We start from the raw sequence: 15,321 nt of genomic DNA on the forward strand, positions 1-15,321 counted from the left end.
GTATATGCCACCGATTCCTGTCAGCAGTCAATACAGGGAGCAAGCAGATCGGACCCTCTTCAGGTTTGCTGCCGTTCCCCGCACTAACTGGAGCTCGATGCGGACCCTCTACTCTGCACGAGGATTGTAGATTAAAGAAGCTTCACCTCGCCGTCTAGCTCCACATATCTTCGTTCCATTTCTCTTCCTCGCCGACCATAAAATACACTCTCAATCCACCGTAGCCATCGCAAAATTTCAAGATGTTCGTCTCACGCTTCCGCTGCTCTTTACGTCCGCTCGCTTCTACCCCCTCCATTCGCTTCCCCATAGCTGTAAGCCTCAGACGGAAGATGTCTTCACAACCTGCTTTCTCCTCTTATCTTGTCACACCATCTGAGCTCAACTCGGCTTTGAAGCACAATGCCAGCAAGCTTTCTACAGAGCCCCGCATCGTGCCACTTTGCGCTTCTTGGTTCCTGCCCAACGACGGTCGCAATGGATACGATACCTTTCTTGCACAGCGTATCCCGCGCGCACGCTTCTTCGATCTCGATGCCGTCGAAGACATTCATTCGCCGTACCCGCACATGCTTCCCTCCGCCGAAGATTTCGCAATCGCCATGAGACATCTCGGGATAAGGCGGGAGGACAGCGTAGTCGTCTACGATACAAAGGAACTGGGTATCTTCTCTGCGCCGAGAGTAGGCTGGACGTTGCAGGTCTTCGGGCATCCCAAGGTGCATGTCTTGAACAACTTCCGCAAGTGGGTTGAGGAGGGACTTCCAACGGAGAGTGGAGAGCTAAAGGACGTCGAGCCGACTGAGTATCCGGTGCCGAAGTTGGAAGAGAAGAGAGTCGTCGCTTTTGAAGAGGTGAAAGACATTGCGAAGGAATTGGGCAAGGAAGGCGCAGACGAAGTGCAGATACTGGATGCTCGTAGTCTTGGGAGATGGAAGGGCGTTGATCCAGAGCCCAGGGAAGGTATGTACTACCCAACAAGATGCGAGCACGGCAGAGCATCATACTGACTACATCAGGTCTCTCCTCAGGACACATCCCATACTCCACCTCCGTCCCAATCACTGACCTCCTCGATCCGAAGGACAAGACCCTCCTCCCTGCCTCCGAACTCCAAGCCATCTTCAAGTCAAAGGGCGTAGATCCGTCCAAGCCAATCGTAAACAGCTGTGGAACTGGTGTTACGGCAGCAATCATTGACGCAGCACTGTCGGAAGCTGGGTTCCCCACGCAACAAAGACGGTTATATGACGGCAGTTGGACCGAGTGGGCGCAGCGCGTGAAGCCTGGTGAAGGTCTCATCCGAAAGACTGAGTAGATCGGTGCATGAAGCACCAGCCTGACAGGTAGTATGGTGGGTTTCCTTGTAAAGTTGATACCCCTTTCATGTTTGCGTATGTAGCTTCTGTATTCGAATGTATGATGCAGTTCTTTGTATTGATCACGAGGAGAACGATGTCTATGTGGAATGGTATCGGTACGCAAGGAGCACGCTGCCATGCAGGAGACGCAATTTTTTTTAACACATGCAATGCCATTTCTCTTAATATAGAGATGATGTGCAAACACCGGGAACAAAGGGAGTATACATAGATACCTAGATCGTACAACCGGGGTGTCACCATATCCAAACAGAGGATACAGAAGCTAGCAAAAAGGCGTGGCAAAGGAAAACCACAAATGATACAAGACAGCTCAACATAGGAAGGTCCATTTGATCAGGACTGCGACTATTGAGAAGCTTGTGATGCCTGCGGCGTTTGAGATGGGTATTGTGGCGACTTTTTGTCAAGGTACTTGTCGAAAAACTCCCTGACCTGCGGGTTAGCACCACCAAGATTTTTTGTCGGTAGTGCTACGACTTCCAGACCCTTGAGCGAACGTGCTCTACTAACTGTTCGAGAAGTTAGCCTCTGCTTTGCGGCTATGGGCAAACAGTAAAACTTACGAGCGACGTATAACTGGCTTGCTTCAAAAGCATCTTTGAGATCAACAATGACACGATCGAGCGTCATACCTTGCGACTTGTGCACAGTGATGGCATAGCCAGCGACGAGTGGAATCTGGGCCCGTGACAGCAGACTAAGTTTGCTCTCATCACCGTTCTCGCCAACGTTGCCAAGTTCGTTGCAAGGACAGTCTGCGTAAATCGTCTTCGTTATGCCGTTGTCGAATTGGACAATTGGCCATGGCTGGCGACGGTTCTGGTCGGCGAATTTCTTGATCTGTCCCTGGGCGTAACGAGCATGGGTACCTCTAAGCTCACCACGGTCGTCTTTGCCCTCTGCTGCGCGGGGTAGCTTATTAGGGTCAAATTCTTCAAATCCGACGATTTGGCCTTGGGTGCCGTTCACAAGACCGGCATCGGGTTGAAGGTTCGCCTGCAATACGACGCGCATGTCCTTCTTCAGATGAACGACGGCTTCGTAGCGATGATCTTTCTGTGAGACGCTTAGTGACATTCAGGGATGGATCGATAGGTATGTCTTACCAGTTGATTCAGAGTTCCGTCTTCTTGCCGTACATTGTACTTCTCCAGTGTCTTATCTTCAAAATCATTCCATTTGAAGTCATCCACGCACTGGAAGGTGCGTGCATCTCCAGGAAGTCCCGCAATATTCTGTTTGTTCACTCGGTCAACATCCCAACGTTTAGAAAATATTCGGATGGCGCCCTTCGTCTCTTTCGTGTGTTGCAGTAGTATGTTTCTGTGAGGCTTGACGATTTCGCCATCTAGTGTGCGTTAGTATGCATTTCAGGCAGTGTATGATGTGTAACAGTACCTCTGCGAATCTTCTGCAGAATAGAGATGAACTTCCAGTCGTCTTGCCTGTGAATTTTCTTTAGGTTGATATGTTCAAAGTTGCATTCCTGTTCACATCAGTGGCAGTCCATAGTAGAAGACAGAGATGAACATACCTGCCATGCTTTGCTGCGGAAGGCCCACTTGTCGGTGTCCGGCCAGGACTCGTAGCGACACGCACGGTTTTCACAAGCATGGTGCAGCTCGCCGTCAATCGTTTCGTCTTTAAGCTCCCACCCACAACCCATGCAGTGCATGAAAGGTTTCACAGGGGCAAGTTGGCAAAAATCTCCGGTAACAATAACCTGTACGCCACCAAATGGGCCACTGGCCCTGCCTGCGCGGCTGGCTCTCATAATTTCGCTCAGTCGCTGAAATTGTAGGTTCTCAATCATGCTGATCTCGTCGATGACTAGCACATCGGTGGTGTCGAATTTCTTCCATATCTCCTTGCCGTGGGCGAGTTGCTTCAGTTTGTCCAAAGGCTTCTTCATATGATCAGGCGTCCAGCCAGCAAAATTCCAGGTCGTCTGTCCGCCGACGTTGAGCGCGGCAAGATTCGTTGGCGCAACGATTCGAACTCTTTTCCCTTGCTTTTTGAGCAGTGGTACGAACGCCTTCAAGATAGTGGACTTTCCACATCCGGCAGATCCAGTGTAGAAAACGTTCTTACCGTGATTTACGATGAGATCTACTACTTCCTCTTGTTCCTCGCTCAATCTGATCTCGGGTTCGGGCACATAGTTGTTTGCGGAAACGTCTGTTCTAGAAGAGTTGGCTACATGCGACTGCTGCTCTACAACTTGTCGTGCCCTGGATGCCTCGGAAGGCGGAGTGGGAAGGACAGACGCGTACGATGGAGGAGGCGAGGGTGTCCGCTGAGATTTTCGCGCGTTAAAGGATGATTGAGGATTGGAAGGATTCCGCGCGTTCTGGTCCTTGCGCCGGAGTGCTTCTACGACATAAGGTCTGTTTGCATTCATGTAGTTCCATGCTTCCGCTTCGGTCCGGAACTTCTTCTGCAAACTGCCACTGTAACCTTGAATTTGTTCGAAAACGTCGTCCCAGTTGGTGTAGATACCAGGCTCGCGCCCGCCTGGCACCGCGTAGTATTTGATCTTTCTCTCAGAAGGATTGGGCTGCTGAACTAATAGTCCAGCCTGCCGCAAGTCTTGCGGCAATGCGGGTCGTGTTTCCCCCATCGTCTGATTCCTTGGTACGGCTCTTGTTGCGCACTCTGGACTCGATGGTATTTCGACGGGGTTGTATTGGGTTCCGTGCCGGGACTCACCATAGTTCTGGACATGGCCCTGCATCGCTAAGTGGGATGAAGGGTTCATTGGCGACATAGCCTGTCTTGGTCGGTTTCCATATGCGTCACAATGTTCTCCGTCCGGCTTCCTTTTTCGTGGCCTCTGCGCTGGCATTTCGTATGTCGCAGGTGCAGCCATGGGTGGAATATTCTCCGTGTTCGACATTGGCGTCGGGTAGCTATTGGGGTCGTACGACATGGGATATTGAACAGGCACGTCTATGGAGGAGGCGTAACGCACAGGCGCGTAAGGCGAATACTGTGGTTGAGGTGCTGTGGGGATGGAGCTTGGAGGGCTGCCTTGCATATAAGGGATCGGCACGTAACTGTCTACACAACCGATATGAGTCACTCTGTAATCACTTCGCAATTCGGATTGGGGAGTTGAGGTACGTACTAGGCATGACTTAATTGCAAGCGGGATCAGACGCGTCGTAGTAATAAGAAGGCTCGTATGCGCCATTGTACCAAGTCATGGTACAAAAAGACTTCCTAGTGAAGCTCGCGAAGAACAGGGAACGAATAAGATAACAGTTTTCTTGGTAGCGATGGCCAATGAGTGTAAGTGTGAATGATGCAGCTGGGCTGCGGGGTGCGGCGTGATGATGAAAGCGAATGGTCGCTCTCCCAGCTCAACGCGCCCGCGGGCCCAATCGCGTAGCTTTCGCGTTACCACGGACTAGTTTCGCTCCCGCCCCGAACATGGGGAGTGCTTGCCCACCATGATGCCATGGAACATTCCACATAATATTGTAGCAATATCAGTAGTGCAGATCAAATGCGATCCCGCCATCAATCATAAACGGATACATCTCTATGAACAGCTGATACGATGATTACTTTACACTTCATCCGCAGGTACTAAGATCATTAACGCAGAGCGATCAGCCACTGACGATTTCTGCGATGCATACATACTATTTGATACATACACAAGAGTACTTTCGGATGAGAGATATCGCATTCATCAGACTCTATCGTTAAACAACTTACTCTCCAGCACTCAAAGCCGCCTCCGATACCCCCCGACTACTACTCTGTCCCGTCCTCGACCTCTTACTAACCTTTCCAGCCTTCACCCTTCCATTCCCCAGCCAGCCCTGCTTTGCTGTAATAGGCTGCAAGAACCCATCAATATGCACCCCACCAACCGTCCGCTCTTCATTATCAGAGTCATTAGTCCTAGGGTCGTAGCCATGAACTCGCATGCAATGCTCGATCACACGGTAGGGCAGAGCAAAGTCTTTCTCGTGCCCCCAGCAATCTGCATGCGGGCAGCGCAGTGTGCCGATTTGAAAAAAGGGGCGCTTGGGTGGCGGAGGCTGTGAGATAGAGTGCATGGTCGGGGGCGGTATGGTTGATGGTGTGTATGACACGGGTTCGGGGACAGTCTTTGAGGTGAGGGCTTCGTGGAAGGGCATGAAGGACATGCCCTCGCCGAATAGAGTTGCGCAGCGCTGGGCTGTACGTGCGACAGCTCCTTCGTTCCAGCCTTGTACAGCTGCTAGACCGAGCACTTCACTCCAATCTAAAAGCCCTTCCCTTAGTATGCCTTCGTCCCCTGAACTATCGCTATCACTCATACTGCTTGAGGATCTGCGACGCTTCCGTTCGCGAGGGATTTTATTGGACTTTCCCCAGTCAGATCCTCCGCTTGAGATGTCATCGTCACCGGCAAGCTCTCTCTCATCTATTGCCTTTCTGGCCGCTTTTGTCTTTTGTCGTACTGTGCGATCAACCTCTCTGGACTTTGCGCGCGAAGGTGGTCCAGTGCTAGATCTGCGGCTTGTCACACTCTTCGACCGGGCTCTCGATGTAGACCTTGATCTCGGACCGCTCGACTCTGCACCTGACGTGTATTCGCTCATGGAGGAATCGCCTGGCTCTCCACGACCGAAGTGGTTGACACGCGTTCGGCGGATGGCCAGGGCGAGCTCGTCTAGCTTCCCCATCATGTTCTGGATAGTCGGCTGGAGAAGTTGCTGTGCCCTCGCATCGTCCGCTAATAGAGTCGGCTCTATGAGCGTCTCAGTACGAGGTTTTCTGCCGCGTTTCTTCCCAGTCGCATGATCGCGTTCGGTGTCGTTGCCGTCGTCAACATCGTCTGTCCTGGTTCCAACCTTAGTAAGATTGTTCGGCTTCGCAGTACTGGCGCTTTGTGATCGAGATCTGCTTTGTGAAGCTGATGTGTGGTTTCCCACGTCGGATTCAGACGAGGGCGTTTCGCGTGAGTTCCACCTCTCTTTAGCCAGTCGCAGAAAAACAGCTAGAAGTTCCTCTCTCAGTTCGTCTCCTGCGTCCTCTGTGTTTGCGCTTCCCGTCGTCCCATCGTCCACATTGCCGCCCGACTCTTCGTCTGGAGGGACTGGCCATGCCGTCCACTCCTTGGAAGGCACAACAGCCGTCTGCAAGAGCCCTGCCGCATCCACGTGTTCAAGGTCCTGTCCAGTCTTGAGCCAGTTGTCCCTACTCTGCCAGTTCTTGACCTGCGCCGTGTCTTCCGGGGGCCGTCGTAATCGCCGCTTGAGCGCATGCGCGTTATATAGGTGTACGGAGAGATCTGTCTCTTGCAGCTGATCGAGGGAGTCGGCTATCTGGCGATCCGCTTCGGTGTAGCTCTGCCATGTTTGGGGCGGTCCAAGAAAGCGATTCGGGCGCGCCGGTACCTCATCATCGTCCTCATCATCCTCTGACTCGTCCCTTGCTGACTCGCTATCGGTATCAAGGTCATCGTTCACGTCTAAAGAAATCGGAATTTCGGCAGTTTGTACTTGTTGCGCGTTGCGCGGGTCCGCGATCTCCTCGACTGACGAAGATGAGCGCGCAGAGGGAGATGACGAGGTTGCGGTTTCGTAGGAAGAGGGTGGTGGCGGAGCGCTACCACCAAATAACGACATCTTCGTTACAGTAAATGTCGAAGCGGGCTTGCGGTTGTCTTGGCGTCAACATCTGGGGTTGTGATATACCAGTCGTGGGAGTTCAAGAGGCGCCGTGAAATTTTGGTGGGGTTCTCGAAAATGACGCGCCATCACGTTGCCGCTACCATCATCCCTGGTTCACAATCTGCGACCCATCTGGGCAGCATCATACCGCCACCTCTCATCTGACGCCATCTTGCCAGTCCCCCATTGGTTTCTGGGGTTTTCATCTACACGTTGAAATTGCTTCAGGCGACCGTCGCTGCGATGACGCACGTGTCATCTCAGCGTCTGCATCTCTTCACTTACATGATCGCATACGAAGACGAAAAGCAGCATCTAGACATACGTGGATAACTACAGAAACCGATCTCGAAGCGATCTTCATCTTACACGGCGTCTCGGTAGCTTGGCTCTATCTTCGCACTGTAATGTCCCGGCGGATTACACCCACCCACGTGCCGCCGTTGGATGGCAGCTGCGCGTCAGCAAGGCTACGGCTTTTGTTCCTCTCTTTTGCCGTAGCCTCCAACGACACATCAACATACTAAGTCTCCTTTTCACAGCCACCATCAGGTTGACCACGCGTTATGTGCGTCGCAAAGTGACATTCGAGATGCTAGCACGGCTAGTTCCGCAGGACGGGCAGTCGGCATACGTTAAGCTTTGCCTATACGTATCAGAACGAGGCTGTCCTCCATGGCAAATCATCATCAGTAGGTGCTGTCCAGGAGATTCATCAATGCGCTATCTCGGATCTCTGCGGAGGTTTCATCACGACACAGTTGCCTTGGCAGAACGTCAATTGCGCGCGAAACATCGAGAACGAACTCTCCCACGGACATAGTGTGGGCAGAAGAGGTACCGACTTCCGGATAGCTGTACGAAGGTCGAAGTTTACATCTCTCCTGTTCCGTACCCATCGTCGATGCTCCAAGAACTTCAGGGAGAACCTGGTTAGAGCCGAGAGCCTCAACAGCTCACGAACACGTCCTTAGCGCGGACGAACGCTCCGAAAACGGCGCTTTGAGCGTGGTCAGCGTCAGCATTAACATCAGTATCTCCACCAGCAGTGAGCTAGCGGCGAAATTTATCATGCCGTCGACTCTGATCCGGGGAAGTGGTGCAGAACCAGCACCACATAGTGATCAGCGGCCAGTCAAAACGCCCAAGCTGACGCATCAGTACTAAGAACATTACCGCAACCATGGACCTTACACAGGCTTTCGGGTAACGCCATGCAGCCGCTGAACGCCTCGTTCCTTTCAACGTAAAGTTCACGTGAGTATGGAACCAATTGACAACCGGTAGGCTATACAAGATTCTGGCACTCGTCTGTTGTGCCTCGAATTAGGGTAGCTATGGCGCTCATCAGCACTACAGCATACGCTAGACCACTCCCCTGTTGCTGGGCTCTTGATCCCCCCCTTACTGTACAAAGCTAGTAGCGATGCTTGTCGTCGATTCTTCCGAACGTGCGGTCTTACTTTTGATTACACCTCAAGTCACACAATAGGACCGATCCAGAGAGCCACCGCACATACATGCTTGTGGCCATATAAATACAACAAGTGTGGTGTGCCAGACGATCACCAACCTCAGTCGCTCTTTCAGCTTTCATATTCTCTTGCAAGACTAATTCAACCATGCGTTCCTTCGTTTCAATCACCGCCGCGGCGGTGGTCGCCCTTCCTTTCGCCCTCGCAGCGCCCAGGGCTTCCAAGATGGATGCCAGGTACTACAGCCCGGAGCAGGTCATTGACACTGATGTTGTGATTATCGGAGGTGGAGGTATGGGTGCCTACTCAGCCATCCAGCTCCAGGATATGGGAAAGAGGGTTGTAGTTGTTGAGAGCAAACACCGCCTTGGAGGCCACACCGAAACTTACATGGACCTTGAGACTGGCTTTCCCATCGACATGGGAGTGAAGCTGTACCATGACGAACCTCTAGTACACCAGTGGTTCGCACGCTTCAACCTTTCTCTCACTCCTTTCAGTCCGGTTCCTCCCATGCCACCCCAGAACGTTGACTTCAGGACTGGTCAGGTGCTACAGGGCCTCCCTCCTGCCAACCAAACTGCCATGGCCGTGGCTCTGCAAAAGTACGCCGCCGTTCTCGCACAGTACCCTGAACTTGAAGGTGGCTTCTACCTCCCCGACCCTGTCCCCGAGGACTTGTACATGCCTTTCGGCCAGTTTGTTCAAAAGTACGACATCGCCGATGCAGTACAAACCATCTTCGGCCTCACCTCCGCCTTCGGTGATATCCTCGAGGTTCCTGCCCTCCAGCAGATGCGCACGTTCTCCCTCGGTCTCCTGAAGACTATGCAGAACTTCCAGACCAGCTCGGTGATGAACAACAGCATCCTCTTCGAGGCGATCACTGCCGAGCTGCTTGCTACCAAGTCTTTACTCCTGTCCTCCAAGGTCCGAAAGACGGCGCGCATCAGCAAGATCGACGGCGGCGTCAAGGTCCTCGTTGATACCCCTAAGGGCCAGCGTCTCATCCAAGCCAAGAAGATCCTCATGGCCATTCCTCCCACGCCCGAGAACCTCACCCCCTTCGACCCCAGCGGCGATGAGCTCAAGATCTTCAGCCAATTCACCTCCGTCGGCTACTACACCTCCATCATCCGCAACGCAGGCCCCACCAACGTCACCATGCAGAACCTTGCGCTCGACAAGCCCTACGCGCTCCCACCCATGCCCGCCATCTACAACGTAAACCCCACTGCCAACCCCACCCTCAGCCTCGTCTACTACGGCACAAAGGTCGGCCAGTACCTCAGCGACGAGGAGGCCCAGGCTGCCATCCTCGCCGACCTCAATCGCTACCGTGCTGCGAACAACATTACCGGCCCCGCCCCCGAGTTTGTCGCTTTCAGCAACCACAGCCCTTACAACATGATGGTTGGTGGCGAGGCTACCAAGAATGGTTTCTACAAGGAGTTGTACGGTCTTCAGGCTAAGCGCAACACCTTCTGGACTGGTGCTGCGTGGAGGGCGCATGATAGCTCCAGCAGCTGGGCTTACACTAGCCGCAGTGTGCTGCCCGCGCTTGTAGCCAGCCTCCAGTAAGCTGTTCCAGGTTGTGGTGGCGAATCATTCGGTCCGATGGGCTATAACTAAGAGGTTGTCTGCCTCGCACGGTCAATGGCGACGTTTCCTTAGACATGCTGTTTTACGATATCTTCAATGCTTGTATTAGTAGATGATAATAATCAAACGTCATTGTCCGCAATATTTGACCATTTTGCTACGATTCATGAGCTACGGACACAGAACATAGCTAACGTCCAGTATTCATTTATTGGCTTGTGAAGTGTCATGTTTGTGTCTCTGATACTCGCCTATCGTGAGTGGTTTGAAGAACTGACTAGCCGACCGTGGTTCGCTACAAAGATACAGAAATCTCAACGACATCATATCTCAAATATACGCTGCTGCTGAGCTCTACAAACATAAACTGTCATGCACTCCACGCTCGTACCCTCACATCCAAGTATAGAGACAACTCTTCCCTATAATATCTCACCATTACAAATCCTAGGTCTTTCTAGAATGTCGCAAGCACTATATCCCACCAGATCTGGATATCTATCCCAACTACCATCCTCAAAGCGTACCCGACTCGAAGGTACACATACTCTTTCCACGCCCGTCCGCTTCCTCATACTCTCAGACACGCATGGCGCCGAGCTACCGGAGAAGCTCCCGCCATGCGATGTGCTCCTACACTGTGGCGATCTGACAGAATATGGCGACCCAGCAAGCATCTCTGCGGCCCTCCAGACATTGGGCAAAGTCGAAGCCAAGCTTAAGCTTGTTATCGCTGGTAACCACGACATCTCGCTCGACGAATCATACTGGCTCTCCCAGGGCGGGACTGAAGCCGATGCAGAACGGGCAGATGCGATGGTCAGCTCAGAGACAGGCTCCGAAGCAAGCAAGAACGACATCACCTTCTTGAGGGAAGGTACACATGCCTTCACACTAGCATGTGGCGCTACATTCAAGATCTACGCCTCACCATACACGCCCCTCTACGGCGTATCCGCATTCCAATACCCTTCAAATGAAGATCGCTTCAGTTCCTCAGGCACTCCACCGTGGGCGAAGAACGTCGGTAGCGAGACTTCAACCATCCCCAACAACGCCGACATCGTCATGACCCACGGCCCACCAAAATACATCCTAGACACGACCTCTGACGGTCAAAGTGCAGGTTGCGAACACCTACGCCGCGCCATCGCAAGGGCGCAACCAAGACTACACTGCTTTGGCCACATTCACACTCCGCGTCGCGGGTTCTACGAAGCACACGTGCTGGACTTTAGAGGTGAAGCGGAGCTAGATAGCAACACCGACATTGAATCAATATCCAAGATATGGATAGGAGAAAACTCAGCGCACCGCAAGGGATTCAGAAGCCTGCCTCCAGGCTCTGCTCAAGACTTTCGAGGGAACAAACAGCAGACGCTGTGCGTCAACGCGGCTATGGAGGGCACTGAGCCAGGCGTTCTGGAACACCCACCCTGGCTCGTTGATTTAGATTTGCCCGCGCGAAGAGACATGGGAATGGGAGATGCCGTCGGTGAGAATCTGCATCTCACGTAAGCGCATGCGAAAAAGGGAATCGCGTCTTGGGTTCGGTGATGAGGTAGCGGCGCTGTGGCTCGGCGGCCGTGGGTCCCGGTAAGGCGGGCAGCTGCCGTAATCTGCATCTCGCGGTCGGTGGTTGGGAACTCCGAGTAGGGGCCTTGCGACAGCATCGCGCATAGAGTTTTGCAGCTTATTGGCGCAGCGCGATGGTATCAAGTATTGGGTAGGACGCCGTGGACGCCGTATAGGAAGATGAAATGTACAAATGTAGAAGTCTCCCTGCCTGTGCCTTTGGCTTCAGGACAGTCATCTACAGCGCAACAACACTTTCCAGCGAACTCGTAACAAAGTTAGCTCCATCTCCATATTATCAATACATCAACATGACAGTCTCATCATCCCTCACCATCTATCGCCCCGGTCCATCAAACGCCCTATCAACACGCTCGTTTTCCAGCTCACTCATCTCCTCCCACCTCTTCACCCAACAAACCGGCACAGCGATCCTAACCGAACTCGCCTACCGCATCCTCATCGACATCATAAACCGGTTCCTGCACTCCTTCCAGCGCCTCGCCTCCCATGGACTTGACTCGGCCTCGTCTTGGATGGAGCGGAAATTACAGGAACGTCGGGATCGGCTGGACACGTCCGGTACCCGGGGGGAGAATCTGAAGATTGTAGAAGAGGTGGGCAAGTTAGTGGAAGAGAGGGGCTTTGTTACTTGTCCGATGACGGGGAGGGAGATGAGTAGAGAGGAGGGGATGAAGGGGCCGCCGAAGTGGGTGAGGGGGGTTTTGGACGGGATTGATGAGGGGAGGATGAGGGAGAGGGATTTTTGGATTCATACGCATGGGGATTGAGGGTCGGGTGTTGATCTACCCGGATTGGTTCAAGAAAGTATCTGAGCTGTCCCGCGACGCTGCTGGTTCGACGACATACTGCTGGAGCTGAGTCGCTGAGACGAAGCGCACCTCGACCACCAAGGTCTACTCCGGATTATATGCCGTCGCGCATTGCTACGTTCGGCTGTGTCGGTAGTTGCATGCTAATCTGCGCTCATTAGGACAGCGACCGCAGGTCTCAACGCCGCTCCGACACGGTCGCGACGCCCGGAGATGGAGGTGCAGCTGGATCCTAGGTCCCAAGGCGAGATACCAGAACATGAGAGCAACGATACAGATCTTCGCATAGCTCTACAGCAGCGCCCTGAATTATTCAGACTGCGTCCAGCGACTTCCAGTTGTCTGCCAGCGGCAAGAAGATACAGCTTCTGGTACAGTGGCAACTCAGGCCACGAAGTTGTGTGTCTCCGTTCCCGAAATATTCGCCGTCTATGGCGCCCTGCTTTTCCCGCAATATCCACATATACCAATATCATACATGTCTCAATCAAGTTCCCTGCTTCGTCAACTCCTTCATCATCTGCGTGTCTTCCTGCCGCGCAGGCCTAATGGTGTCTGGCCGGTGCCTCGTCTTATGCACTCGCCCTCCGTCTATTGAATCGATTTTCCTATCACTATTGCTGCTTATGTCGTACGTGGGACGGTAATGGGCGCCGAGCTTGCATGGCGCACGAAACAGCTTCGAATGTACGCTCTCGGTCAGCGCAAGTGGGCAGCAGCTACGCGCTGGCTGGCGGCGATCGTGAGCGATGGAATGGGGTTCAGCTCAGCGATGTATATTGATGCTCGCGATTTTTTCGACTGATTGTGGCGCCCACTTCTGTCGCTGCTCACTTTCGTAGACACGGCGTGGATCGCGGGTGCGTACTGGTGTCGTCCGCTGTAGGTAGGTACCTCCGTCGCTGAGGTCTTTGATCGCCATGCTGGAATTTGGGTATAGCGGCCTTGATCTTGCGCACCTTCACAGTGCTCTCGTTGCCGCCACGATCATGGGCGGCCAGCGTGGCTTTGCTGCTGTCAGCGGACTCGCCTCTAGAGCGCGAGGAGCTTGCAGCGATGGGCACGACAACTTCGATGAGCCTCGAAAACGCTCATCTCAGGCCCGTCAAGAGAAAGACAGTGGTCTTTCGCTGCTCAATTGCGACACGTTCTTGTGATAAAGGTCCGTACATCGAGTGAGTTTGCGCGATCCTGGTATCAAAGACCTTGCAGACCAGACATTGAGTTCATCCACGTTCAACATAGACATCATCGCAAAGCTACACCAAGTAGAACGTTCTTTTGCTGTTGTGAACTGAAACCGTGTTTTTCCCGATCATGAAGATTCTTTGGCACACCGCTTTCAAGGCACATGTGTGCCCAGCTCCTCAGAGCAAGTTCAACAGCTTTGCGGAACTTTTCCTATGGCGCCTATGGCTCGCAAGCTACGGCTGAAAGGATTCAAGAAGCATTTTACAGGCGTACGTCGACCTAGAAAGAAACCGAACACCCTGGAGCCTACATCGATGTTAGGTCACCCACTTCGCATGTTTTCATCTTGATGTAGGCTCCAGGCTTTTCGGTGTTTTTCCTGTATGAAGTGGGCGAATATCGCAGCTGTGGCTGTTAAGAGCTCGTCCGATACCTGGAGGGTCGTTATATCAGTGGGCCAACCTCGATACGCCTTGCGAATTGAGCACGCATTCTTCCAATTCTGCCGTATGAACAGCGCATGAACACATTTCAATCTTCAATTCTAATGTTCTCGCGTATCTCCACGTTCGTTTCGCCTGTCAATCCTTGCACACTATCGCACTGCCGGTCAAGCTTACCCTCACTGGCTTCATACAATCCAGAACGCCCATCACATGCTAATCGCTGCCTAGTCTGGCCACTTTCTCACTCTCAGTCACTTCCAAAGTCAGTGAGGCCGCTCGGGCCACTTTACCTCGCGTAGTATGACTTGGTGGTTGTTCACCTTCACCTGGCCAACGCCCGCGCAGCCTTCCACCGCCGACGAAGTCCTTCTATACCTGCCTTCACCTGGTGTTTCCGACCTTCCTGTCGCCGGAAGAACACCGGCCGGAGTAATAGCGCCGGTTCCTAGCGCCTGTATGGGCGCAGGCCCTTGGCGGGCATATATAAACCCCATTTCCCCCCTCCCACCTACACTCTTTTACCACAAACCCCACTATCTTTTACCCCAACTCGAAGACCTCCATCATTTCATCACTCGTTCCTTCAACAAACTTCCTTCTTCACTCATCTTGATCATGGCTCACCACTTCATCAATACTTTGGATCACTTCTACTTTGTCACATGACATCATACCTTCACTGATATACCTCGACCACTATCAACCTCACTGTGCTTCACTCCTCCTCAACCAACATCACTGCTCAAAAGTTTTCACACCTTACTTGGTCATCAACAATTCACTCAACTTTGGTCCAACATTACATCCATCAATGATCATCAACAACCTTCCTTCACTATGAGCCATGGTCACTCTTCCAACATCCATCCTCTTTCGCCATTGAACATGGTAAGCATCTTCCTGCCTTCTTACTTCTTCGGTCTTCTAACCTTCTCAGCTTGCTGCCACCTTCTACCACATCATCACTTCGCTTCGGATCGCTCCAACCTTCGCTCAACATCGTCGTCACCCTCCTCAAGCCCTACACTCTAGGCCACGATAGAGCTTTTCAGCATCCCCCTCAAGCCCTCTTCAGGCCAGCATCACATGTTCACGGCATCTCGGGTCGCACGAAAGTCAAGCTGTCTGGATGGATTGGATAC

The 15,321-nt window shown here is 52.8% G+C and overlaps 5 protein-coding genes across 5 annotated transcripts; 4 read left to right on the plus strand and 1 right to left on the minus strand.

Annotated features, from left to right (window-relative positions):
• Positions 1 to 332: 332 nt before the first annotated feature.
• BKA58DRAFT_436030 (Rhodanese-like domain-containing protein) lies at positions 333 to 1,318 on the plus strand (the record flags this gene model as incomplete). The annotated part of the gene is made up of 2 exons (XM_046173386.1): positions 333 to 963; positions 1,020 to 1,318. The coding sequence occupies 2 exons, from the start codon at positions 333 to 335 to the stop codon at positions 1,316 to 1,318; spliced, it is 930 nt and encodes a 309-aa protein (XP_046029157.1).
• A 3,564-nt stretch (positions 1,319 to 4,882) lies between these two features.
• Positions 4,883 to 7,099, minus strand: BKA58DRAFT_376970 (uncharacterized protein). Its single transcript, XM_046169575.1, has one exon. It carries the CDS (start codon positions 7,010 to 7,012, stop codon positions 5,105 to 5,107), a length of 1,908 nt encoding a protein of 635 aa, XP_046029158.1. The 5' UTR covers positions 7,013 to 7,099; the 3' UTR covers positions 4,883 to 5,104.
• Positions 7,100 to 9,080: 1,981 nt separating this feature from the next.
• On the plus strand, positions 9,081 to 10,237 carry BKA58DRAFT_376973 (uncharacterized protein). Its single transcript, XM_046169576.1, has one exon. The coding sequence runs from the start codon at positions 9,118 to 9,120 to the stop codon at positions 10,111 to 10,113; it is 996 nt and encodes a 331-aa protein (XP_046029159.1). The 5' UTR covers positions 9,081 to 9,117; the 3' UTR covers positions 10,114 to 10,237.
• A 359-nt stretch (positions 10,238 to 10,596) lies between these two features.
• Positions 10,597 to 11,652, plus strand: BKA58DRAFT_408883 (Metallo-dependent phosphatase-like protein; the record flags this gene model as incomplete). Its single annotated transcript, XM_046172118.1, has 1 exon — positions 10,597 to 11,652. One exon carries the CDS (start codon positions 10,597 to 10,599, stop codon positions 11,650 to 11,652), a length of 1,056 nt encoding a protein of 351 aa, XP_046029160.1.
• Positions 11,653 to 11,773: 121 nt separating this feature from the next.
• On the plus strand, positions 11,774 to 12,628 carry BKA58DRAFT_93285 (uncharacterized protein). Its single transcript, XM_046176229.1, has one exon. It carries the CDS (start codon positions 11,895 to 11,897, stop codon positions 12,498 to 12,500), a length of 606 nt encoding a protein of 201 aa, XP_046029161.1. The 5' UTR covers positions 11,774 to 11,894; the 3' UTR covers positions 12,501 to 12,628.
• Positions 12,629 to 15,321: the final 2,693 nt, after the last annotated feature.

This window comes from Alternaria rosae, assembly GCF_020736505.1.
Source record: "Alternaria rosae strain MPI-PUGE-AT-0040 chromosome Unknown BKA58scaffold_2, whole genome shotgun sequence".
Classification (NCBI taxonomy): Eukaryota; Fungi; Ascomycota; class Dothideomycetes; order Pleosporales; family Pleosporaceae; genus Alternaria; species Alternaria rosae.

Coding starts and splice junctions, on each gene's coding strand:
- BKA58DRAFT_376970 (XM_046169575.1), bottom strand. CDS start 7,012: ATGTCGTTATTTGGTGGTAGCGCTCCGCCACCACCCTCTTCCTACGAA.
- BKA58DRAFT_376973 (XM_046169576.1), top strand. CDS start 9,118: ATGGCCGTGGCTCTGCAAAAGTACGCCGCCGTTCTCGCACAGTACCCT.
- BKA58DRAFT_93285 (XM_046176229.1), top strand. CDS start 11,895: ATGTACAAATGTAGAAGTCTCCCTGCCTGTGCCTTTGGCTTCAGGACA.